General features: G+C 44.0%; 2 protein-coding genes and 1 pseudogene across 2 annotated transcripts; 2 read left to right on the top strand and 1 right to left on the bottom strand.

Annotated features, from left to right (window-relative positions):
- The first annotated feature begins 6,649 nt into the window (after positions 1 to 6,649).
- On the top strand, positions 6,650 to 7,460 carry LOC136120392 (protein LRATD2-like; annotated as a pseudogene).
- Positions 7,461 to 9,930: 2,470 nt separating this feature from the next.
- On the top strand, positions 9,931 to 10,503 carry MBD3L1 (methyl-CpG binding domain protein 3 like 1). The gene is given in 4 exon segments (XM_065873804.1): positions 9,931 to 9,962; positions 9,964 to 10,017; positions 10,019 to 10,393; positions 10,395 to 10,503. Coding segments are annotated over 4 exon segments (570 nt in total).
- Positions 10,504 to 12,447: 1,944 nt separating this feature from the next.
- Positions 12,448 to 24,900, bottom strand: LOC136120389 (mucin-16-like). Its single transcript, XM_065873803.1, is given in 10 exon segments — positions 12,448 to 12,628; positions 13,989 to 14,068; positions 14,270 to 14,311; positions 16,052 to 16,218; positions 20,528 to 20,595; positions 21,505 to 21,665; positions 23,198 to 23,287; positions 23,290 to 23,342; positions 24,168 to 24,235; positions 24,868 to 24,900. Coding segments are annotated over 10 exon segments (864 nt in total). The 3' UTR covers positions 12,448 to 12,526.
- Between the last annotated feature and the right edge of the window lie 302 nt (positions 24,901 to 25,202).

Below are 25,202 nucleotides of genomic sequence, written 5' to 3'. Positions count from 1 at the left end.
GTGAGTGTAAGAAAGATAAGGTAACAATGGCTACTGTTTCCCAAGCACTTATTATTTAGCAGGGTTAGTGCTAAGTATTTTGCAAACATAATTTGATTTGATCCTTACAACCATCCTGTGAGGTAACATCACCCATATTAGCTAGATGAAAAAAAGAAGGCTCAGAGACTTGCTCAAGTTCACATAGCTGGTAATTGGCGAGTGACACTGAGATTCAAACCCAAGTTTCCAGATTCCAATCCTGATCATGTTGTAATGCCTCTTTGTGTGTATAAAATTTAAAAGAAGTTTTAGAATTGATATGCAGTAAAGGACACAAATCTTTTTGCACATATGTTAACCTTTGTAATCATTAACCAAATCAAGATACTGACCATTTCCAGTAGCCCAGAAGGCTCCCTCCTGCCCCCTCTCAAGTCAATTCCCCCAAAGTAATCACTACTCTGCCTCCATCACCATAGACAGATCCGTTTTAGAGTAATCTAAGTTTTTGGAGTTATCACCAGAAAGTTCCATCTACCAATCCTTCACCCTGCCATTTTAGCCATAGTATTCAAAGCTGCTCTAGTTCTAACTTTTCAAGCACTCACTGTAGAGACTAGCTTTTGGAAATGGTTTCATATTCAATCTCCTGTATTATTCTGAAATTCATACTAACTTTGGCGGGGGGGGGGGGGGGGGGGTGGAAATGAAAGAAAGTCCTGAAGTAGATTCAAAGGACTTACCAAACCAACCTCTCCTAGAAACACCAGGGAACAGGTTGCTTGACTGAAGTAATTTGGGTTATCTATTTCCAGTCACTTCTCATTAGGCTTCTCATTAGGGACCGGATGAACACAAAAGGTCGTCTCAGTTGATGGAAGGAAAGACTAACCAGGAAGAGTATGTGACAGTGATTGCTTTGCGTCATCTTACAGCCCATGAGGAAAACGTATGTCCAGATATCTTTCACAGTTGGCTTCCTCTTCTGTGATGCGAGGGAAAGAAGAGTCAAAGTGAAGAGGATCTATGTGGAGGCAAATGGGGGAAATAGGACCTTCAAGGAGGCTTTAATATGGGGGCTTTCTGTGCCTTGATGACTAGCTCTCAAAACCGCATTCCTGGGCTTCCCTGGTGGCGCAGTGGTTGAGAGTCCGCCTGCCGATGCAGGGGACACGGGTTCGTGCCCCGGTCCGGGAAGATCCCACATGCCACAGAGCGGCTGGGCCCGTGAGCCATGGCCGCTGAGCCTGCGCGTCCGGAGCGAGAGGCCCGCGTACCGGAAAACAAAACAAACAAAAAAAAACCCGCATTACTTCTTGTCCAACCTGGCAGTGACAGAAGGAGTGTCACAGCTTCACCACAGGCTCTCGGGCTGGCGTTGGTGAATTTCAGCGGTGATTCTAGACAACACAGTCGGCCTTCTCTCTCTTCCCTCCCCACCCCCACCCCCCAGGGCTGCTTTTTGCACCTCATCCCCGATTCCCACCTCAGCCAATTGTGGCGTTTCAAACAGTCTACAGATTACAGCTCAGCATCAAGGAAAGAATAACTGACATTTATAAGGACCAATGACTCACCTGTGCCTGTGAGGTGCTGAGGTGGGGGAGGGGGGCATCTAAAGGAATGTTCCGGCCCTCAAAGCAGGAGGACTGGCTCAGAAATGGGCGCACGTGACAACAGCATCACCTAGCGCGACCTCACCCCTGGGGGCAGAGCTTAACTATCTAGGGCCTGGAGATCTATTGAATTCCCCTTCCTCTTCCTCACAAAATACCAAGGACCACCAGTCAGAGGCCCCTGAGGAAAAGAGGAATGCCCAAACCTCACAGGGCGGCAGAGCCAGGGTTCACCTTCTCCGCGCAGAGAACGGTTTGGTCTCCGTTCTCTCTCGAAGCTGCTCATCACCCATAAACTGTGGAGAGGGCAGGGTTGCCCGTTCTTTGGAGGGTGCAACAGCCCCGTCGCAAAGGCGGCGCCACCGGGAGGCCGGGAACTGCGGGTTCCCGGGTGCCGCTCAATTGGGCTCTGGCAACGCGGGCCAGTGATACCCAACGCCCCCCGCCGCAGGGGAAGCTGAGAGCTCTCAGCGCAGGGCAGGGGTCGCCCTTACGGCCTCCGGCATCGCCCTCCGCGCATGCTCCGCGAGGCCCCGCCCCCGGCCGCGTTCGCATCCCAGCTGAGCGCTCACTTCAGAGCTGAGAGCTGAGGCGGAGAGCCGGCGTCTGTGAGGCGGCCGCTGACAGGAGAGGGCCGCTGACAGGAGAGGGCCGCAGCGCTTTGCCGGGCGCAGTTTCACCTCAGGCAGCGAAGCGCGGCGAGGTGCTCGGGGAATCGCGGGCGGCGCCAGCCTCACGGGAGACCCCGGGGCCTGGGGCTTGACCCCCACGTGCCAAGAGCAACTCGGAGCTGCAGGTAAGAGACTGGCGAGCCGGGCGGGAAAGGTGGCTTCGGGATGGGCGGGCGTTCGTCTCCAGCGCCTGAGCTCTAGGGAGAGGGACGGGGCGAGCGGGAGACGGCGAAGTGGGCAGCCAACGGAGCCCATGGCGATTCGGCTACTGATTTGTGTCCTGAAATTTTCTTTTATGAAGGATTTGATAAGAGCTGAGAGAAAGAGTACTTGAATAACCGTAAACTTAGTCAAAAACTTTTAGGACAAAAATTCTGTTGGGCAGACTCCTAGTACGCATTTCTTTCTGTACTATTCTCCTTTAACCACCACAGAGCTGACAAAAATTAAAATTTTATCTCCTCGGTGAAATAGCAAACCACAGCTTTTCTAGAGAGAATGAGACCTTTGACAATTTTTAAAAATTCGATTATGTAAATATTTTCAAGTTTTACAAACATTTCTTACTTTTGTGAGTAACTGCAACTTTCTGAGTGTGAGAACTTTATCGCTCCCCCCCACCCGGCCCCATGCTCCATGTTGATAGCTTTTTGTAAGTTTTCATTTTAAATTGTTTCATATGTGGCGATCGGTCAAGGTGGTTGGTTTTCCTTTGTGATTTAGTAAAAAGGACTTGTCTATTTACGGTGTAAAATATAAAATAACACACTAGGAAAAAATTTGCCCCTCTTTCTTTAGTGAAGATGACAAGCTGACTATTCAGAATGTTATTTTTTCCCCCAAGCTTCAATGATTTCTGTAATATTTTGCCTTTTTCAGCTAATCTGTGTATGTATGATGGGTACAATTATTCCTTAAATATTTTCCTTTAAGTGGACTTGACTCATTTTCTCTTTGTTTTATCCTTGGTTGTCCTCATATCCATGAACTGATAATTTTGTGCTAGTTGTAAATGAAAAACTAGTTCTTCCTGAAGATGTCTTGCTTAATGCACTTGGGAAAGACCACGTCTATGTAACTTTGGTTCCAGATTGATTGCTTTGTATTTTCAGGTAAATGAACTTCATAATGATTCTTCTTCTTGCTTTTGATAATTTTATTCTATTTTCATTTTTGGATGTATTAATTGTAGCTATTTATTGGTTCTCAACAGATGTTAATTGACATCACTTTTAATAGATAACTGGTGTTTCTTCCCCCCCCCCCACCATCCTACCTTTGTTAAAAGAAAAAATTACAAAAGGAATACTCTGCTTGCAATCACTAAACAAACCAGGAGTGAATAAAGAAAAAGTTAATATATTCCTCCCCTCTCAGGTCTCTCCCTTCTCCACTGTACTCCTTGGGGTAGCCAACATTAACCAACACTGAGTATTTTTCGACACCTTTCTCTTTGCTCAAAAATATATAAGCATATATACACACATATATAGACTTTTTGTAACTTGCTGTATTCATTTAAGAGTATATCATGGCTATCTCTTTGGGTTAGTCAATGGACCTCTCAAAATTAAGAAAAAGCTGAGTAACATTCCATAGTATACTACACCATAATTTATTCTGTTGTTCTCCATCTGATGGATGTTGTTTGTTTTCTTTTTTTTTTGCTATTGTAAACATTAGCCCACTCTAACACATGATTAGAGAAGTAAACATTCAGAATAAAATATTAGCAAAATAAATCCAGCTGTGTATTTAAAAGACATACATCATGATCCAGTAGAGTTTATTCCATAACGGCAAGGACAGTTAAATATTAACATGATTTATTGTATTAACATATTTCAGGGTAAAAACTATATGATTATCTCTCTTTTATGGTAAGTGGGGGGTGGGGGATGGAATTTATATTGTGTTTCTATAAATTGCATAGGGAGATACCTGCCCAGGCGGGCAGTAGTCCAAGTTTTGTACCATTTTTGATCCTCAAAGTTAATGGACAAAAGCCTTTTTCCTGGAGTCTTTGGAGGAACTTTTTGGGACCTTGGCCTTCGCTTTGACCTTGGCCTCGCTCATGGTCTGTGATTGCCAAAGTGTAGTACTCTTGACTATATGGGAAAAGAAAAACAACATACTTCCAGCGACTGGGGTGGATGATATGGGTGAGACTGTCTAATTTAGGGCTGGCACTTTTTAACATCTTGTATTTGACTACTTTGGGCTTAATGAGCACCTTGTTGGCCTCTGTACAGATTAATTTTCATTGTCTTGGAAACATTGGCCTGAATCTTTTGAGGCCTTTCTTGTGCTTGTTGACCAAATATGCATTCCCACCTCAGTCCTCCATGCATCTGGGAGTCAGGACTGAGGATTGAGGCAGACCTGTGAGCACATTTCTCCCACGTCTCCTGTCCTGGGCCTGATGGTGGGTGTCAGGAGTGGTGGATGTGGAGGGGGCCAGGTAGATCAAGATGGGACTGTGGTGGGGATGGCTATTTCAGGGGGTGCTCAACCCATCCTCCCCTTTGATTCTCAAGGGACCTGGGACCCCATATACAGTTCTCTTTCCTCCTGTTCTGAGGCAGAAGCTTTCAGACCTCAGCCCTCCCAGGGAAATCAAAAGATTGTGTGAGATCCACGGTTCTGCCAGTCACTCCCTACACACAGCCCCTATACTCTCCCCATCTGTTTTGTGGGGACAGGAGGCCCTTCTTCTGGGCCCAGACACCACTCAGGTTTTTAGTTGGTCCTGTGGTTCATCATCCCAGTTAGAATATGGGAGGGTGCTTGCAGATCTAGATGAGGGCATCACATGTGATGTACAGTGGGCAGGACCTGCAAATGATGTTTAGTATGACTGTGACTCTTCTGCTATATTGAGGCCTAGGTATTGTGTTTGCTTCATTCACTGAGTTTGTTAAGTGTCTCAGAAAGTGCCTGCATGTAGTAGATGCTTAATATATACTGTGGAATGAATGAACTTCAACCAGAACCATGCCAGGTATCTGAGTGGGCCTGGGGCCTCTCATCCTGCCCACAGAGATCCCTACTCTGGCCTCACCAAGGACAAGGACCAGGATCAGCAAGATGGAATCTCAAACCTTTGCATTGGAATAGCAGGTTGCTTTCCATGTGCTTTTCTAAACTCAGGAAGGCCACAGACCAGGGGGGTGTGGCAGATGGCCTTTCATGGGGGAGGGGAAAATAATAACGAGGAACAACCCCGGCACGTCAAGCAGCCCTTTCTGCAGAGCCAGGCACCAGACAGGCACCTGCCATAGGTGATCCAGTAGTCCCTACAAGGAGGACTCTATGAGGTTTATCCTCTACCACCCCACTTTGAGGAGCAAACCGAGGCTCAGAGAGATTTGGTCACATCCTCAAACACACAGCTAGCTGTGGGCAAGTCACCACTGTGCTGAGGGGGCCACACTCACCTAGTGAACCACTGGTCCAGTAACTGTTGGGCGGTGTTGGAAGTGGGGTAGGTGGACAGCAATGTGGCCACGTAGGAGACATTTCTCCCTGGTAGGTACCATGGATTTCACAGGCTTCTACACTGTATCTTCCTGGAGGGTACCCATCCTGCAGGCCTCATTTAGTTTAAGAGTTGATTCATCTTTGCCTGCAACAACAGGGGACAGTCAGTGGCATCACCATGAACTACCAGGAGGATGGAGGTCTAGCTCACCCAAGAACTCCCAGCCCCCTCAGGCACATGTGCAAGAGGAGGGACAGGAGTGCCCGCAGTGAAAAACGCTTTGGCCTTTGAAAGTACATTTTGAGTCTGGTTGAGGGGGAAAGTTATACAATTGTTACCTTCTAGGCAGTTTGTTAGCTGAGGAACAACAGACCTCCCTGTATTAATAGTCTGTATTCCTTCCCCTGGGGGAGCCGGGAGCAGGGGAGCAGGATCTATGTACAACCCCAGCTCTCCTGATCTGGTGCTTGTTGCTCACAGGGCTGAGCAGGAGCTGCCAATGGCAGGCAGCAAGGCTGCTTCCTTCTCCTTCTGGAGCCCCACCTCCCCGAGAGCAGGTTGAGGGGGAGCAGCAACCCCAGCAGGAGGGAGGGGATGGTGTGTACAGGCAGTGCCCTCCTACCTTCAAGTCTTGAGGCGCGATGTAGCTGTAAGGGCAAGACGTGTGTCCCTTCCCCCTGCCCAGCCTCGCTGCCACTGCGCCAGGAGAGGAACTGCGGATCCCACACTTGCAAACTGCCCTAGAAGTCTCAGGGTGCAGCGCCCCCCTCCCCAAAATTCCCCACGGCCTCCACCTCTCGCGGGTGGTCTCAGTCCCTGTCCGGAGACCTGTGCCAATGACCCTAGTGGCGGTTCCGCTTTCTCCTCCCTCAGCGGTGTGATCTTGCGTCCGCAGTGTGATGGGAAACCATGCGGAGTAAATGACCCGCCTAAGTTATTAGGAAGTTCCCACAGCCGACCCGACGGGCCCCACATCGGAATCTCCTACATCTTCTCCAATGGTGATGAGGCCGTGGAGCCGCAGCCGCTGCCCGCGCCGTGGACCTCTGACCCGCGGCTGCGCGAGGTGGGGCGCTCCGAGTTCTACTGCTACGACTACATCTACCAGAAAAGCTTTGCGCGGGCTCCGTGACGCTGAACACCTACACGCCCGAGAACCTGCTCAACAATGCCGACCTGGCGACCTGGGGGAGTTCGTGTGGCAGGCGCAGTACCCGCAACTGGACTGTATACGTGGGCAATTTCCAGGTGGTGCATTTGCATCGGCTGGAGGTGAGCAACAGCCTCCCACCCGACGCGAGCCGCGTGGTGAACCATCTACAGCTACGAGCCGCGGAGCCCCAGCGCCACGGTGCGCAGCGCGAGTTGAGCAGACGCCACTCGAGTTGAGCAGACGCCACTCGGAGAGCTTCACCCAATTGATGCCCCTTAGGCCAGCACGGGTTCAAGATCGGCGACGAGCCGCGCTTCGGCCAGCAGCCCTGTGGGGTGCAGAACCAGCTCTTTGCCCAGCGCAACCACGAGCTCGAGTTCCAGAGCCTGGAGGACCTGATTATGGAGAAGCGGCACAACGACCACTTCGGACGTGCAGCGGCGCTGCGGGAGCTCGCCAAGCATCTGCACCCCGCGGAGCTGGAGGAGGGCGAACGCAACGCCACGCAGACTGCGCCAGGCCAGGAGGAGGAGGACCGAAAGGCGGTGGTGCGCTGATGCGCGAGCTGAGTGCGGAGCTGTGAGGCGAAGCTGTTCGCAGCACCTGCTGCCCCCTCCCTTCCTTCACTTCCTCTTCCACCACCTTGTGGTCCCTGTCTGGGCTCCTGGGCCATTTAGAAAACGGAGAGTTGGCAAAATGCGCAGGTTTTGGCTTGAGCTTGTTATCTTGGACGGAGGAGGAAGAGGGAGCAGGTAGGAGCCCTTTGGCAGGGGGAGATTCCTGTCCGCCCGCTCAATCTTTCGTCCTTTCTGAAGTGGGGTAAACTGTTGACTTGCCTGACAATTAATCCCTGCTAGACCTGGATCCAAAAATCGACGCTTCTAATGCGCGCGGGGGTGGGGAAAAGTCGGAGTACCGTCGCCTGCCATTGCCTCCTACCCGCTTCGCCTCCCAGCCTGGGCTTGGAGGATGCCCTGTACTAAGGCCAGAGCCGGTTTGTGGTGGTGTTAACCCCGCTGAGCTGTCTGTGGGATCCGGGAGTAGGGGGTGATTTATTTTATGGGATTCCTAGCGTGCAAAGCTGGTGAAATCAGGACCAGGTCTGGGAGCAGCAGGCTAAAACCTAGCAGCCTTCTATGATGTGTAACAAATAGTTGAGTAAATTTGGGCTACAAAACAGAGATTTTGCTACCTCCCTCCTCCCCATCCCCAAGCAATTCATCTTCTGGAGCTGGCTTCTAGCTGAGTCTCCTGCTCCCTCCTGCTCCAGCTGTCACTTCCCACGTTACAGGTAAATCACAGGCCAGCTAGGAGAAGGACCAATTATGGTTCTGTTTTGGCTGCCTTTGTTTCTCGACTGCTATTGTAGGCGCTTACAGCTGCTTTATTTGTTATCGAAGGAGGGAATAGCCCTTTGTGTCTCTGATCTAATTAAACCTGTTTGGCTGCATTCATCCACCAGGTCACATGTTGGCTGGTGTCACCCCATAAAGTATCCACTACAGAAGCAGCCAAACAGGGTCAAATATATATATTTCACTGTCATCATTGACTGTTAATGATGTACCACACTCAGCCCTGGTCTGGGACTTTGAAGAAATATCAGTCTCCTTTTGGAAATGTAGATCTAGTTCCTGTGTTTAATAATCTTGAAAGTTTAGTAATAAGCTCTGTGTTTATATTCTCCTGGTTGTGGAAAAACGGAGCAAGATAAATGTGGGTAAAGACATGTAACAGAGAGCCTGCAATACGTAACAGATTTGGATTTTCTTTTATGCTTAACACAGTAGCGAACGTTGAAAGAAACGACCAATGTGCAGGCAGCAGTAGGGAAGAACAGAGCAGCACTGTCTAGCAGCTCTGGGGGCTGCGGAAGCCAGCTCTCTTTTTCACTCCCTCATCTCTGTCTCCCTCCTTTGCCCTCAAATGGAAAGTGAACGTCAGATCACACTGAGGCATAGCAGTGACCAGCTGTTGTTACAAACGTCTTTGTGAGAAATCTGAAGTTGAGGGAAGAACGCCTGTAAAATCCATACCAAGAGTAGCATTCTCCATCTAGAGAAGAGATTTTTGATAATAGGGCTTGAAAATGAACTAGAAGAGGAAATAGGTCTACTCCAGATGCTGCTTTCCAGTGCAATGCAAACGTTTTTACAGGGTACCAGCTGTGTGAAGTATGTTATGCTTCAGAATGGTGATTCCGTTGGAAGTTTTCGTAGGGTTATCATGCTTAAAGTAAAGCAACTACCCACCAGTGAGGGTTTCAAAAAAGGGAATCACATCAACTGTTGGATCTTTCCTGAAAATGGCAGTGTTGTGGATAAGAGTTTTTAATGCCCGGGCAATGGCTACATTGGCACTTAAAAAAAAAAAAAAAAAATATATATATATATATATATATATATATATATGGACACGGGGAGGGAGAAGGGTAAGGAGAGACTAGCATTGACTTATATATACTACCAAATGTAAAATAGATAGCCAATGGGAAGCAGCCGCATAGCACAGGGAGATCAGCTCAGTGCTTTGTGACCAACTAGAGGGGTGGGATAGGGAGGGTGGAAGGGAGACCCAAGAGGGAAGAGATGTGGGGATATATGTATATGTATAGCTGGTTCACTTTGTTATAAAGCAGAAACACACCATTTTAAAGCAATTATACTACAATAAAGATGTTAAAATATATATATATTTAATAATATTTGTTTCTCCTTAGGAATAAGATGTTAGAACTATTTTGTCCTGTACAATTTAATGATTAATTTTTTATTTATTTAATTTTTTAATTTTTTTGCGGTACGCGGGCCTCTCACTGTTGTGGCCTTTCCCTTTGCGGAGCACAGGCTCCGGACGTGCAGGCTCAGCGGCCATGGCTCACCGGCCCAGCCGCTCCGTGGCATGTGGGATCTTCCCGGACCGGGGCACGAACCCGTGTCCCCTGCATCAGCAGGCGGACTCTCAACCACTGCACCACCAGGGAAGCCCCCATGATTAATTTTATAGGATAAGAAGAAAAGAAGCATGATGGTCAAGACTTCACAGAGGAAGCAACGTGATCGTAGAAACCAATGCAAAGCGTGGCTTAAGCACCTCCATCCTTTTGAGAATGTCTGTACATATTGAAGAGGCTAGTTACTAGAATCATATCCTATCCTGGCAATGAGATCAGATGCCATCAATGGGAGGAAACTTTGGATAAGCCCCAGCAAGTGCTCTGGCAGAAGAGACTGCATGGATTCCAGGTCTTCAGTGGAACCAGAGAACCCTTAAGTACTTTGGATCTTGCCAAAGCCTTGCAAAAACTTACAACTAGTTGCACAGGTGAATCTCTGCCAGGAGTTCTCACAGGTGGTCTGAACTCCAGCCCCAGGCCCACCCCTACCCAGTCTTCAGATTTGGCAGAGATGATTCCAGGAGCTGGTCTGGGTATCTCACAGCTCCTCTGCAAACAATTTCCGGTGACTGAGGAAGATATCAGGAAACAGGAAAGTGAAGATGGCAAGAGAGAGACTGAGGATAGCATTGATTGCAGACAGGCTAGCTATCAAGGCAGAAAAAGTGAGGGGCTAAGAAGGATGTCCTGACAAACACTGTTGAAAAAAAAGAGAAAATGGTGCAGATGAAATGGTACACCACAGCACTTTATTAATGACTCTCTGCAGTGTCTGTAAGTTTTTCTTGCTTTGAGCTTTTGAAACTTTAAAATAAACCAATACTTTTCTTTCATTAGATTCTTTTGTGTGGCATAGAAAATATAGACAGTCATCTATTTATATTTGTTTGTTTGTTTGTTTTTGCGGGACGCAGGCCTCTCACGTTGCAGAGCACAGGCTCTGGACGCACAGGCTCAGTGGCCATGGCTCACGGGCCCAGCCGCTCCGCGGCATGTGGGATCTTCCCGGACCAGGGCTCGAACCCGTGTCCCCTGCATCGGCAGGCGGACTCTCAACCACTGCGCCACCAGGGAAGCCCTGTTTGTTTGTTTTTTGCTGGCCTCCCCGACGAGGGATCAAACCCGGGCCCACGGCAGTGAAAGCGCTGAGTCCTAACCATTGGACTGCCAAGGAATTCCCTAGACAGTGATCTTTTTGAGGGGAGTGATTTGGTTTCTGGTGAGAAGAGGAGATCTTTCCTCTTCATGTTGTTATCTCATTTTCCTCTCTGTGTATGTTATTTATTTGTATTTTAAAGTCAATAGAGAGTTATTAAAGTTATGGGATTATTTAGTATTTTTGCCCTTACAGTCACAGAATAAAACCTACCTTTTCACAATAGATTATACTTTTTTTGTATAATACCCAGTAGATTCCACAATAATATTTCATTAAAGAGCTGTTATAATTATGTTCTCAAATAAGATATCTACTACTGGGTCTCTATTTTTGTGTTGTTGCATGCTAATTCAGAGTTGCATATAATGAGATACCAAACTTTTCCTTAGTTTTACGGTACGCGGGCCTCTCACTGTTGTGGCCTCTCCCGTTGCGGAGAGCGGACCGGGGCACGAACCCGTGTCCCCTGCATCGGCAGGCGGACTCTCAACCACTGCGCCACCAGGGAAGCCCCTTTTTTCCTTATTTTTAAAGATGTTTATGTGTTGAAAATTTGATTCATGAAAATTGACATGCCATTTGGCGTATCATGATATCAAAAGAGACTGTTTTCAGCATCATTAATCTAACAATAAGTCACTGCTTTTTGTGATTTATTTGCCTGTTTGCCTCATCAAGCATGTTGTATTATTCAAATCCTCTTTATCATGACTGACTTTTGTCTGAGGGATTTATAGTTTCTGAGAGCGAGGTGTTAAACAATAATAGAGCATCTGTAGTATTTGTTTCATGCCTGGGATGCTTCACACTGCCTGTTAGAGAGTTTCTGCTTTAACTGTTTGGTTAGATTCAGTGCAAAAAATAATGAAAAAAAGACTATCTTTTTTTCTGTCAGACCTTTCCCCTGAGTTTTATTAATCTTTAAATACAGAGCAGACCCTATCTCTCTAGAGTTTGGTATTACTCAGGGATTCAGTCTTCCCAGATACCTAGTCATTTCAGCTCCCAAGTCCCAAGGCTGACTGCAGAGTCATGTCAGACCCACTCATTCCTTCTTGGTCTGTTTCCCTCCTTGGAGGACCTGTGATGAGGGAAAGGAGTCACCAAGGCAGATTTTCTGGACGTCCTGGTGAATCTGAACATCAGAGAATGAAGTAGTTCAAGGGGAACTTGAGACTGTCAGGGCTTCAGGGAAGGGGGTGCAGAATATGGAGGAATAGAGATGGGGTGATGGCTGCGCAGGAGTCAAGGAGAGACGTGTGTAGTGCGTGACTAGGTAGGCAAACCTCACACTTAAGTGGGATGTTGATTTTGTTCATTGACAACGTCTGTGCCTGTTTCACCAATCCTTGTGTCCCTGAGGGGTGATATGGCGTGAAACCGTAAGACAGAAGTTGCAGTTGTCTTTAGGACATAATGAAGGGGAAAAATTTTATCTCAGTGCAGGGTGAACCAGGTAAGGGCCAGTTCAAGAAAGACCCAGAGGTTGTGTCTGACCAATGTGGTTTTTTTCTTTTCCGGCCAAGCTCCTTTGGAACCTGACTGGGAAAAGGGGACTCAAGCAGATGTCACTGCAGCTTCCTCAGGTCCAGGTGTGGCAGGTAATAATAGCCCAGGTGTTGTTGCTGAGCCTCACAGTCTTCCTCCTCCTCCTGCCTGGAGACAGTGACCTGTGAGGGTGAGCAGAGGGCATCAGAATGGACCAGTCATTGCCAAGTATTGGGGGTTACAGGGGAGGGACATGGCCACAGCCAAAAAGACCTGATGTTCCTGTGTGTCTCTTCCTTTTTTCTCTTTTTCTCTTAATTTTCTCTCCCAGCCCTTTTCCTCTCTTTTCTCCCTCTTTCACATCTTTCTCTTCTTCTCTTTTCCTTTTATCTCTCTTTTTTTTCCTACCATTTTCTCTCTGATATCCCCTTCATATCTTCTGTTTTCCTCCCCCCACCCCAGCTTAACTGATGTATAACTGACATACAGTAAACTGCATACATTTAAAGTGAATGATTTGATAAGTTTGGATTATAAACTTATTGAACCATCCCCACAATCGAAATAAGGAATGCTCATTATCTCCCCAATCGTCCTCATGTTCTTTTGCAATTCCTCCTCCCCTGCTATTTACAAACACATTCTTATTCCCAGACAACCACTGATCTGATTTCTGGCCTCAGAGATTAGCTAGTATTTTCAAGAGTTTGTTTATAAATGGAATCATACAGTAAGTACTCTTTTTCATCTGACTTCTTTCATTCAGCATAATTATTTTGAGATTAATCATTGTATGTGTTAATCCAGTACTATTGCTAAATAGTATTGAATTGTGTGGATATACCACAGTTTGTTTATCCCTTCACCTGTTGATGGACTTCTGGGTTGTTTTTAGTCTTTGGCTAGTACAGATATTATCATGAACATCTGTGTATGAGTCTTTGTGTAGACATATGTTTTCATTTCTCTTAGATAAATTCCTAGGACTGGATGGTTGCATAGATGTATGTAACTTCTTTTAAAATTTATTTTTAATTGAACTATAGTTGGTTTACAATGTTGTGTTAATTTCTGCTGTACCGCAAAGTGACTCAGTTATACGCATATATACATTCTTTTATATTCTTTTCTATTATGGTTTAATCTCAGGATATTAGATATAGTTCCCTGTGCTATACAGTAGGACCTTGTTTAGCCATTCTATATGTAATAGTTTGCATCTACTAACCCCAATGTAACTTTGAAAGATGTGTCCATGTTATTTTTTACCAGCACTATATGTGAGTTCCAGTTGCTTCATATCTTCACCAACCCTTGTTATCTTTTTAATTTTATCCATTCTCATGTGTAGTGGTATCTCATTATGACTTTCATTTACATTTCCCTAATGACTAATGCTGTTAAGAAAAGGAAAAGGCAAACTACACTCAGACTAGGAGAAAATATTTGCAAAACATATCCCCAGCAGAAGACAGGTATTTGTAATATATAAAGGGTTCTTACAACCTGATAGTAAGAAGACAACAGCATTTTCTTTCTAACCAGGAAACAGCAGATCAGGCACGTGATGAGCACCAGGAGTCCTGCCAGGCAGGTGAGGATGATGGTCCAGAAGGGGAGGTCTGGGGAGACAAGTGCTTGTGTGAGCCCCTCCTATCATTCCCCTAGGGCTCCTGATCCCCCCTACTGTGCCTCAAAGTCCTTAGCATGGGTTGGCCAACATTCATCATCATCCAATACCCTGGGTACATGGTTCCCTTTAGTGAGGCAGAGAATCAAAATATTCCCTCCCCATCCTGGGCTGGAGCGTCTTTGAGGCTTACCCGAATTCTCAGTCAAGATATCGTTTCTATTGGGAGAATACCCTGAAAGTGAATGAAATGGAGAATGCATGTGAGTGTGTTTTACTTTTTTAAATAAAACTTTTCAAATACACAGAAAAATAGAACCACATTATAAACGTCCATCACCTAGAAATAACAATATATAATTTATCCAGTTAAAACAGTATCATACCCAATGTATAAATTAGTAACACTTGCTACCCTTGCATCATCCCATAATTCCATTGAAATATTAAAGTCATGTAGCCATAATGATGATTCACTCCATTTTAGTTTGCATCACTGGAAAATGAGGATATTTTGCTACATAATAACAAAGCCATTATCACACTACAAGAGTGATATTTCAAATCATACCTCTGGGAATGGATGACTGATGATGGGCTGGACCCTCTTATGCTAGTGGAGGGGAGAATGGATCATCGCAGTTGACAAGACCATGGGATCTCTTTAAATTTATAAATTCCCACTCAAAACTCTCTTCTCTGGCTATGAATACATTCTCTCCCTTCTCCTTTACTGAGTTTTTAATGCTTATTTTCCAGGATTCACCTATACTGTAACTTCCTCCAGGAAGCCTTCTGATTACCACTCCCAAGTATGGATTGGTTCACATCAAATAATTTATAATTTTAAATTGCCTATTCTTGTTATTTCCAACTGCAACACAAACTCTATGAGGGTAGGGACACATAGCACCCATTGGGCAATGGGAGAGGGTTTCAGGTCCCCCTGCTCGTACAACCCCAGGCAAATTCTTAAGATGTGCTGCCTGTTACGAGCAGGAACAAGTGCTTTTTAATTATTTTATTTATTTATTTATTTATTTTTTTCTACATCTACTTGGAGGTTTATTCTTACTTCCCTTCAAACCAGGTTTACAAAATATATGCTGTGATTAATTAATTTTTTACTTTTTAAAAATTTTTTAAAAATTAAAAAAAATTTTTAACATCTTTATTGGAGTACAGTTGCTTTACAGTGTTGTGTTAGTTTCTGCTGTATAACAAAGTGAATTAGCTATATATCCCCATATCCCCTCCCTCTTGGGTCTCCCTCCCACCCTCCCTATCCCACCCCTCTAGGTGGTCACAAAGCATCGAGCTGATCTCCCTGTGCTATGCAGCTGCTTCCCACCAGCTATCTGTTTCACATTTGGTAGTGTATATGTCAATGCTACTCTCTCACTTTGTCCCAGCTTCCCCTTCCCCTTCCCCATGTCCTTAAGTCCATTCTCTACGTCTGTGTCTTTATTCCTGTCCTACCCCTGGGTTCATTAGAACCATTATTCTTTTAGATTCCATATATATGTGTTAACATACGGTATTTTTCTCTTTCTGACTTACTTCAACAAGTGCCTTTTTAAATTAAAATTAATTTTAATTAAGCGAAATTTTAAAAATCTGGTAGTCAGTACTATTAAAAATCATTAACCATAAAAGCCAGTCACAATAGCTGTGCTTAATATGCTCAAGAGCCTCATGTGGCTTATGCACCGGATAGCACAGATATAGAACATTTCCTTCACTAAGAGAGTTCTATTGCATGGTGCAGTCTAGGAGAAGGCGAGCGTCTCCTATATCCCACTGAATGTCCTTTCCTCTCCCTCAGTAGTGGGTAAAATCTGTGGGAGTATGCACCTCCTGCCAGCCTGGGAAAGTTCAGTGCTGACTCATCCCAAAGTCTCCAGATTCCCAGGAAGGTCCCCAGGTGAGGAAATTGGAAGCCCCCACTTCTGCCCCAATGATCAGGGAGCCTTACCATCCACAAGGACACTATTCCTGTCCAGGGTAAAATTCTGCAGCTGGGTACCGTTCTTGGTCAGCCACAGGAATTCCTCATAGATGGCAACTCTGTCCAGTCTCTGAGCCAATGGTGAGAAGTTACACTGAGCATCTACCCCAGTGTGGTTGCTGCGGGGCTCAGACCTGGAAGGACACAAGGGATGAACAAGGATATCTGGAATTCTACCCCGATTCCTGGTTCCCTGCTTCTGGTCCTGTCTAGGAGAACTTTCTGCAATGATGTAAACATTTGTGTCTGTACTATCCAATACAGTCATTATTTGCCCCATGTTGTTATCGAACACTTAAAATATGGCTAGTGTGAGTGAGATGCTGAATGTCTCATTTTATTTAATTGACTTAATTTATAAATAACTAGCTGCAGGGAGAACATTTTGAAATGTTGGAGTAAAAACTTCTGAAAATCTGTAAAAACAATGAGAACACTGGCAAACATGGTCAAAATCAACTTTTTCAGAAGTCTAGAAATTAACCGAAGGCTTGTAACAATTCAAACAGCATTTAGTTAAGAAAAAATGTTTGAATCTTGGTAAATGGAGTAAACGTTATGGTGTTATAACTTGCACAGTTCTCATCCTGCTCTCACAAGGGGCTCAGTAACTTTGAAAACCATAATGGGTTTAGAGCTCCCCAAAAGGCCCATCACCATTGAATTGTCATTATTTGACCTATCTGGCAGCTCCTTGAAAAAGCCTTATTTTCGGAGCTTGTCTTTATTTGACTCAGAGTTTTATTGGAGTATAATTGCTTTACAGTGTTGTGTTAGTTTCTGCTGTATAACAGAGTGAATCGGCTATATGTGTACATATATCCCCATATCCCCTCCCTCTTGCATCTCCTTCCCACCCTCCCTATCCCACTCCTCTAGTTGGTCACAGAGCACCGAGCTGATCCTCCTATGCGATGCAGCTGCTTCCCACTAGCTATCTATTTTACGTTTGGTAGTGTATATATGTCCATGCAACTCTCTCACTTCGTCCCAGCTTCCCCTTCCCCCTCCCTGTGTCCTCAAGTCCATTCTCTACGTCTGCGTCTTTATTCCTGTTCTGCCCCTAGGTTCTTTAGAACCTTTTTTTTTTTTTTTTTTAGATTCCATATATATGTGTTAGCATACAGTATTTGGTTTTCTCTTTCTGACTTACTTCACTCTGTATGACAGACTCTAGGTCCATCCACCTCACTACAAATAACTCAGTTTCATTTCTTTTTATGGCTGAATAATATTCCATTGTATATATGTGCCACATCTTATTTATCCATTCATCTGTCAGTGGGCACTCAGGTTGCTTCCATGTTCTGGCTTTTGTAAATAGTGCTGCAATGAACATTGTGGTACATGTCTCTTTTTGAATTATGGTTTTCTCAGGGTATATGCCCAGTAGTGGAATTGCTGGGTCATATGGTAGTTCAGAGCTTGTTTAGAGAGGAAAGCCTAACCCCATGGCACTTGCCACAGTCAGTGGTAATTGTTTTACACTATATCTGCCCAAGGGAGCAATACCAGTTGAGGCAAGCAAGAGGTGAGCTAATAATTTAAAAGAAAAAATTGGGGAATGAGATGTCTACAGGGGGCTTTGAAAAGCTCCAGTGTATTCCTGGGTATCCAGAAGACCACAAGAGTGCTGTGCAAGACTTGAGAAGGCCTCAAACTCTTACCTCTAGCTGAAAGGTTGGCTTGATATCTAAAAAAATTGATCAATGTAACATACCATATTAATAGAATAAAGGACAAATACCACATGTTTTCTTTTTTTCCACATGTTTTCAATAGACACAAAAAACCTGACAAAATATAATTTCATGATTAAAAAAAACTCAACAAACTAGGAGTAGAAAGAAACTTTACAAACCTGATAAAAAGCATTCATGCAAAGACTACCCCTAACATCATACTTAATGGTGGAAGAGTGAAAACTTTTCCCTTAAGACCAAGGACAAGACAAGTATGTCTGCCCTCCTCTTATATGTTATTCACATCATACTGAAGGTTCTTATGGGGCCAATTAGGAAAGAAAAAGAAATAAAAGGCATTTAGGTTGGAAAAGAAGATGTTAAACTCTCTATTTGCAGATGACATGATACTGTATATAGAAAAATCCCAAGAACACACACACACACACACACACACACACACACACACACACTACTAAATCCTATTAGTTCAGCATGATTGTAGGATATAAGAGCAATATGCAAAAATCTATATTGTATTTCTATACACTAGTTATTAACATTCTGAAAATAAAGTTAAGAAAGCAGTTCCATTTACAATAGCATCAAACAATGTACAAAACACTTTGGAATAAATTTAACAAAAGAAATGTAAGATTTGTATATTCAAAACTATAAAACTTTGTTCTAAGACTTTTAAAAAGACCTAAATAAATGAAAAGGCATCCTATGTTCATGAATTGGGGATTTAGTATTATTAAGATGATAACACTCCCCAAATTGACCTAAAGATTAAATTCAATGCCTATCAAAATCCCAGCTGGCTCTTTTGCAGAAATTGATAGCTGATACTAAAATTAATATGGAATTTCAAGGGACTCGAATAACCAAACCAATATGGAAAAAGAACAACGCTGGACAGCGCCACTTCCCAATTGCAAAACTTACTACTAAACTACAGTACTCAAAACACTGCCACTGGCAACAAGACATACAGATCAATGGAATAAAATTTACTGTCTGTAAGCAAAGTCATGCAATTATGGACAACTGATTTTCAGCAAAGTTTCCAAAACAACAGGGAAAGGATAGGCTACTTAACAAATAGAGCTGGGACAACTAGATATTCACATGCAAAAGAAGGAAGTTGGACCCCTATCTCAGCATATACAAAAATTAACTGAAAATAAATTAAAGATCTAAATGTAAGAGATAAAATTATATAACCTTTGGAAGAAAACATAAGAGTAAATCTTCATAACCTTGGATTAGTCATTGCTTACTTAGATATGGTACTAAAAGCACAAGAATCCAAAGGAAAAAGTAGATAAATTGGATTTCACCAAAATGAAAAACTGTTGTGCTTTAAAAGATACTATCATGAACATGAAAATCCAACCTTTCAAATGGGAGAAAATATTTGCAAATCATGTATCTTGTAAGAGTCTAGTATCCAGACTATATTAAGAACTATTATACCCCAACATTAAAAAGACAAAATTTTAAAAATGGGTAAAGAGCTTGAATAAACAATTCTCCAAAGAAGATATAAAAATGGCCAATAAATATATGAAAAAATGCTCAACATCACTAATCATTAGGGAAATGCAAATCAAAACTACAATGAGCTACCACTTCACACCCACTAGGATGGCTATAGTGGGGAAAAAAAGGGCAATAATAATCGTTGGTGAGGATGTGAAGAATTTGGAACCTTCATACATTGCTTAAGGGAATATAAAATGGTGGAACCTCTGTAGAAAATAACTCAGTAGTTCCTCAAAAATTAAACATAGTTACCCTATGACCCTACAATATCCATTCCTATTTATATGCCCAAAAGCATTGAAAACATAAGTTCATGTTAAAACTTGGATATTAATGATCATAACAGCATTATTCATAATAGCCAAAAAGTGGAGACAATCCAATGTCCATCAGTGGATGTACAGATAAACAAAAGTGGTACAGCCATCCAATAGAATATTATTCAGTCCTAAAAAGGAATGAAGGACTGATATATGTTACAGCATGGATGATCCTGAGAACATTATGCTAAGTGAAAGAAATCAGTCACAAAAGACCACATAGTGTATGATTCCATTTATATACATTTCATATAAATGGAATGCCTATTGTTCAGAATAGGCAAATCTACAGAGGGAGAAAGTAAATTGTTTGCTAGGGGGTGGGGGTGAGGGAAAAATGAGTGACTGCTAATGGGTAGGTACAAGATTTCTTCTTGGTGTGATGAAAATGTTCCTCCCTCCACTAGGTAGTGGGATAGTTGTAACACTATATAAATATACCACTAAATTACATACATCAAAAAGGTAAATTTTATGGTATGTGAAACATATCCCAAGAGGTGTATAAAAGTGTCTAATTGCCTCTTATGGCTAGTAGCTACAGTATTGGACAGCACGGTTAGACTGCTGGATTCCAAGTCATCTGGTTCTAACCCCTAGCTCCCATGGATTCTGCCTTCAGTGGCCGATTTCTTAAGACATGAATGCTACACTCTATATTCCATGGCCCCCAGCACCAGCCACCTTCATGCCTAGCTAGGTTGACACAAGCTCTTCTGAGTTTCTAGCCAGTTGTACTCGCTGGTTCAGGAACAAGCTGATGTTTGGGTAACAGCTCTATATTCCTAGGGCTCTCCTCTATAACAGCTAGGAACTGAGAGACTATGGCAGTGGGACACTTTCAAAGGACAGAACAAACCTCCAAAATGATTGGGTCCTGAGTTGGAACTCACCTGAATGCTGAAACTTGACAGTCAGAAAAATAACTCTTGATGCTGCTGTTTCGGAAGAGCTGGTTGAGCTGAAAGACAGGGCAACATTTCCTTGGTCAGAATCCATGGCACAGTGGCATCGGAGAATGCCAATTAACCAAAGAACACACTTCCCCATCTTTTTTTTTTTTTTTTTTGTCGGTCCAGTGGTTAAGAATCTGTGCCTCCACTGTAGGGGGCATGGGTTTGATCCCTGGTCAGGGAACTAAGATCCCACATGCTGAGTGGTACGGCAAAAAAACCCCAAATAAACACGAAAACGAAAAAGAAAACACTAGCCCAGGGCCTGTTCCAGGGTATGACTTGGGCTAGCAAGTGAACCCCTCTATGGCTGTCTCTTAGTTTGTAAAATGGGAATAAGAACCTGTCTTCATGAAATGTTAAAAAAAAGTCACCCTCCAGGTAACCAACAAGGATCTACTGTATAGCACAGGGAACTATACTCAATATTTTGTATTAACTTTAAGGGAGAGAATCTGAAGAAGGATATATATATCTGAATTGCTGTGCTGTACACCCAAAATTAACATGATATTGTAAATCAACTATACTTCAGTTTTTTAAAATGTCCAGCATATATACACTACCAAATGTAAAATAGATAGCTAGTGGGAAGCAGCCACATAGCACAGGGAGATCAGCTCGATGCTTTGTGACCACCTAGAGGGGTGGGATAGGGAGGGTGGGAGGGAGACGCAAGAGGGAGGAGATATGGGGATGTATGTATGTGTATAGCTGATTCACTTTGTTATAAAGCAGAAACTAACACACCATTGTAAAGCAATTATACTCCAATAAAGATGTTAAAAAAAAAGGCCAGATTGCCAAACTGAAAAAAAATAAATGTGCACACCAAAAAAAAGTCGCCCTCTGACTACCCAGTGTCCATAGGTCAGTCTCTACATGGGAACAGGGTGGACAAACAACCCCATTCTCACCGCATCCTCAATATTTCTCTTGTTCCGCTGGTGTTTGGGGGTGCCTGGGGCTATGTCCTGGGAATAGATTAAGTTGGTGACAGTGAAATTCAGCTGGAAGTCCTGGAAGCTGGGACTGATTGTTGGCTGGTCTGTTGGTATATGAATTGATGGCTCCACTTCTAGAATAAAAAGAAAGTATGAAGTTTTTAACAAAGAAGTCATTACAGCCAGTCTACTTATTCCTGGCAATGTGGACTGAGGTGGGATTTTAGAAGTGGGCTACACTCAAAAAGAATGAAATAATGCCATTTGCAGCAACATGGATGGACCTAGAGATTATCACACTAAGCGAAGCAAGTCAGAAAGAGAAAGACAAATACTGTATGATATCACTTATATGTGGAATCTAAAATTCGATACAAATCAGCATATCTATGAAGCAAAACCAGACTCACAGACATAGAGAACAGATTTGTGGTTGCCAGGGGGGAGGGGGGTGGGGGAGGGAGGGAATGGGAGTTTGGGATTAGCAAAGGCAAGCTCTTATATATAGGATGGATAAACAAGGTCCTTCTCTACAGCACAGGGAACTATATTCAATGTCCTGTGACAAACCATAATGGAAAAGAATATGAAAAAGAATATATATATGTATAACTGAGTCATTTTTCTGTACAGAAGAGGTTAACACAACATTGTAAATCAACTGTACTTCAATAAAATTAAAAAAAAAAGTGGCCTACAGAAGACCATTCATCTACCTGTCCACCTTGAATCCATTCATCTGTCTGCCTGTCCAACTCTCCACCAAGCATTATGAGAGTTCACTAGGATGTGGTGAAGAGGAGCTTGGGCTTCTCTGGGGCAGAGTTGGCAGGTGCAGGTGCTGACCATCTCAGTGGGCATCTATCACACACCTTTGTTGACCTAGGTTCCTAATGTGTCTTCTTGCCTCTGTTCTTCCTCCCCGTCCCCAGTCATTGTCCTTGTAACACGGAGAGGATGCGCTTTCTAAAGTAGAATTCTGGGTGTGTTCTGTTCCTCCACAAACCATTCCAGTGCCCAGGAAAGTCCCTGCCCACATCTTCAGCTACAGCTTTCCCATGTCTCATGTCAAGGTGTATGCTCCAGCCACACCAAACTTCTTAAAGCCTCCTCCAATGACATGTTCTTTCTATACTCTAGGTTATAGACACATGTAGCACAGCTGCCCATCTCTTTCCCCCAACTAGGTCCTGTTCTCCTTCAGATCTCAGTTTCTTCATCACTTCCTCTAGAAAACTTTCCAAGAGAGAATTGTGTATCCCTTTTGGGGGTTCCCACAGACTTTTGAAATTCCCCTGTTATAGTGGTTATCACAGTGTATCATCAGTGCCTATTTATTTTCATGGTGTATGCATTGAATGAATGAATGAATCAACCAATGCATGACTCATAACTGCAGCCTAAGAAGGAAACACAGGATCCTTTACATTCTGGGTTCGAAAAACTGACATGTAAAATAACCATTTCCTTGGTTGCAATCGCTGCATTTTCTCTTCCTGCATCCTGTTGGATGACACATTGCCATGAATCATCAACATGGGCTTCCAGAAAGCCCCCCTTTTTCCTCTGCAGCCTCTATCCATTTCACTGCTACCCAGAAGCCCTATCCTTCTTCATAAAAGCATCTTTTCCAGCCATGAACCTATTCCCCCACCTTATCTCATACCTGTCACATGCACATTTGTCAACTGGTAGGTGGCACCCAGCCAGTGGGATGAGGCATTAAGGGTCTTGTCTAGAAACACTTGCTTCATCAGGAGTCCAGTTTGGAGAAGAACAGTACCTTGATGCTGACTGACATGGGATCCAGCCTAGGAACAGAGGCCATGGGAACTCAGCCAGCACCCAACACCAGCAGTGTCTCCTGAGTTACTGTTTTATAGAGCCAAAGACCTAGGGACAAGCACTGTGGGTATCTGACTGCCTCTTCCCCCAGGCAAGAGAAGAGACCCTGACCAAAAAGGGAAAGACTTCTAGGGGTTGGGAATAGAAGCAATAACAGTAACAATAATGAATGTCTACTGTGCACCTCTAAGAAGTGAATTCCACATTCCCTCCCCATCGCTCTGGTGGAAGCTATTATTATAACTATCCCCATTTTAAAGACAAAGGAACTGAAGTTTGGTAACATTCAAAGTCAGCACTGTGTCCCATGATCCTCCCTTTCTCTAGTATTGATGTCCTAGTTCCTCTACCCATCCCTCAGAGACCTGGGTTCAAACCCAACTTTGACAGCTCTTGGGCTGTTCACTTCTCTGAGCCTCAGTTTTCCCATGTGAACACTGCGGATGAACATTGCATTCACTTCTTGGGGGATGTTATGAGAATTAAATGAGATGATCTTGCATGAAAGTACTCAGCAGGGAGCCTGGCCACGGAGAATGTTATTATTGGACTATTATTAGCTGAAAGTTGTATTTCCCAAGAAGGAGGTGGGTGCAAGGGGTTGGTGGCTCCATGAGGTTAATCCTTTTCCTGCACCCTGAAGACATACGGAAGGAGATGGTAAGATTAGCTGTCAGGGACATGGAGAAGAATGGGCACCACATCAATGAACCTTCCAGTTCAAGGGTGTGCCAACAGGGGGTCAGAGCCTCAAGCCACCAGCTCAGCCAATGCTTCCAATCTCAGCTTACATCAGGTTAGTGACCAGGCAGGAGTGGAATATGTCTTGTAGCTGGCTGCCTCTGTACAGTTTTGTGACCTGGAATAAAGGGTAGGGAGAGTGAGTGCGATGGAGGTCTCTTGGGGCTGGAGGGGGCCACTGGAGCCAGTGGAAGAACAAACATAGGTCTTGAAGCAAGGGAGACCTGAGTTCCACAACCCCTGTGTTGCCCCTCCCCCCACCCCCACTGGTAACCACTACTTTGTTCTTTACATCTGTGAGTCTACTTCTTTTTTGTTATATTCACTAGTTTGTTGTATTTTTTAGATGCCATATATAAGTGAGATCATACAGTATTTGTCTTTCTCTGTCTGACTTATTTCACTTAACATCATACCCTCCAAGTCCATCTATGTCTCTGCAAATGGCAAAATTTTTTCCTTTTTTATGACTGAGTAGTATTCCATTGTACACACACATACACACACACACACACACACACACACGCATCTTTTTTTATCCATTCATCTGTTGATGGACACTTAGGTTGCTTCCATATCTTGGCAATTGTAAACAATGCTGCTATGAACGCTGGGGCACAGGAATATTTTCAAGTTAGTTTTTGTTTTTTTCAAGAGTGGAATTGCTGGGTCATATAGTGTTCTATTTCTAGTTTTCTGAGAAACCTCCATACTGTTTTCTGCAATGAATATACCAATTTACGTTCCTACCAACAGTGTACAAGGGTTCCCTTTTATCCACATCCTTGCCCACAGAATAGCAGTAATTTCCAGGAAGGAAATGTTCATATCAATAGGAATAGAATAGAGATTAGCTATGGGGAAAAGCTGTTTTCTAGGAGATGGTCTGAGGAAGAACGTGCTGAGATGAGATTTGGAGGACAAGGAGGAACCAAGCACAGCTGAGTTCCAAAAACAGTAAGTGCATGAGAATGGAAGGATGTCTGGGCCCTGCAGGAACAGAAGTGAGGCTGGATTAGGGAGCAAGCTATACAGTGGGACAGGCTGAGGCTGTGTGGGCATCAGGGTCCAGACCGTGCAAGAAT

The sequence above is a fragment of the Phocoena phocoena genome, chromosome 3, assembly GCF_963924675.1.
Source record: "Phocoena phocoena chromosome 3, mPhoPho1.1, whole genome shotgun sequence".
NCBI lineage: Eukaryota > Metazoa > Chordata > Mammalia > Artiodactyla > Phocoenidae > Phocoena > Phocoena phocoena.
The sequence above is the reverse complement of the archived record's forward strand: the minus strand, read 5'-3'. Positions and strand labels throughout refer to the sequence as shown.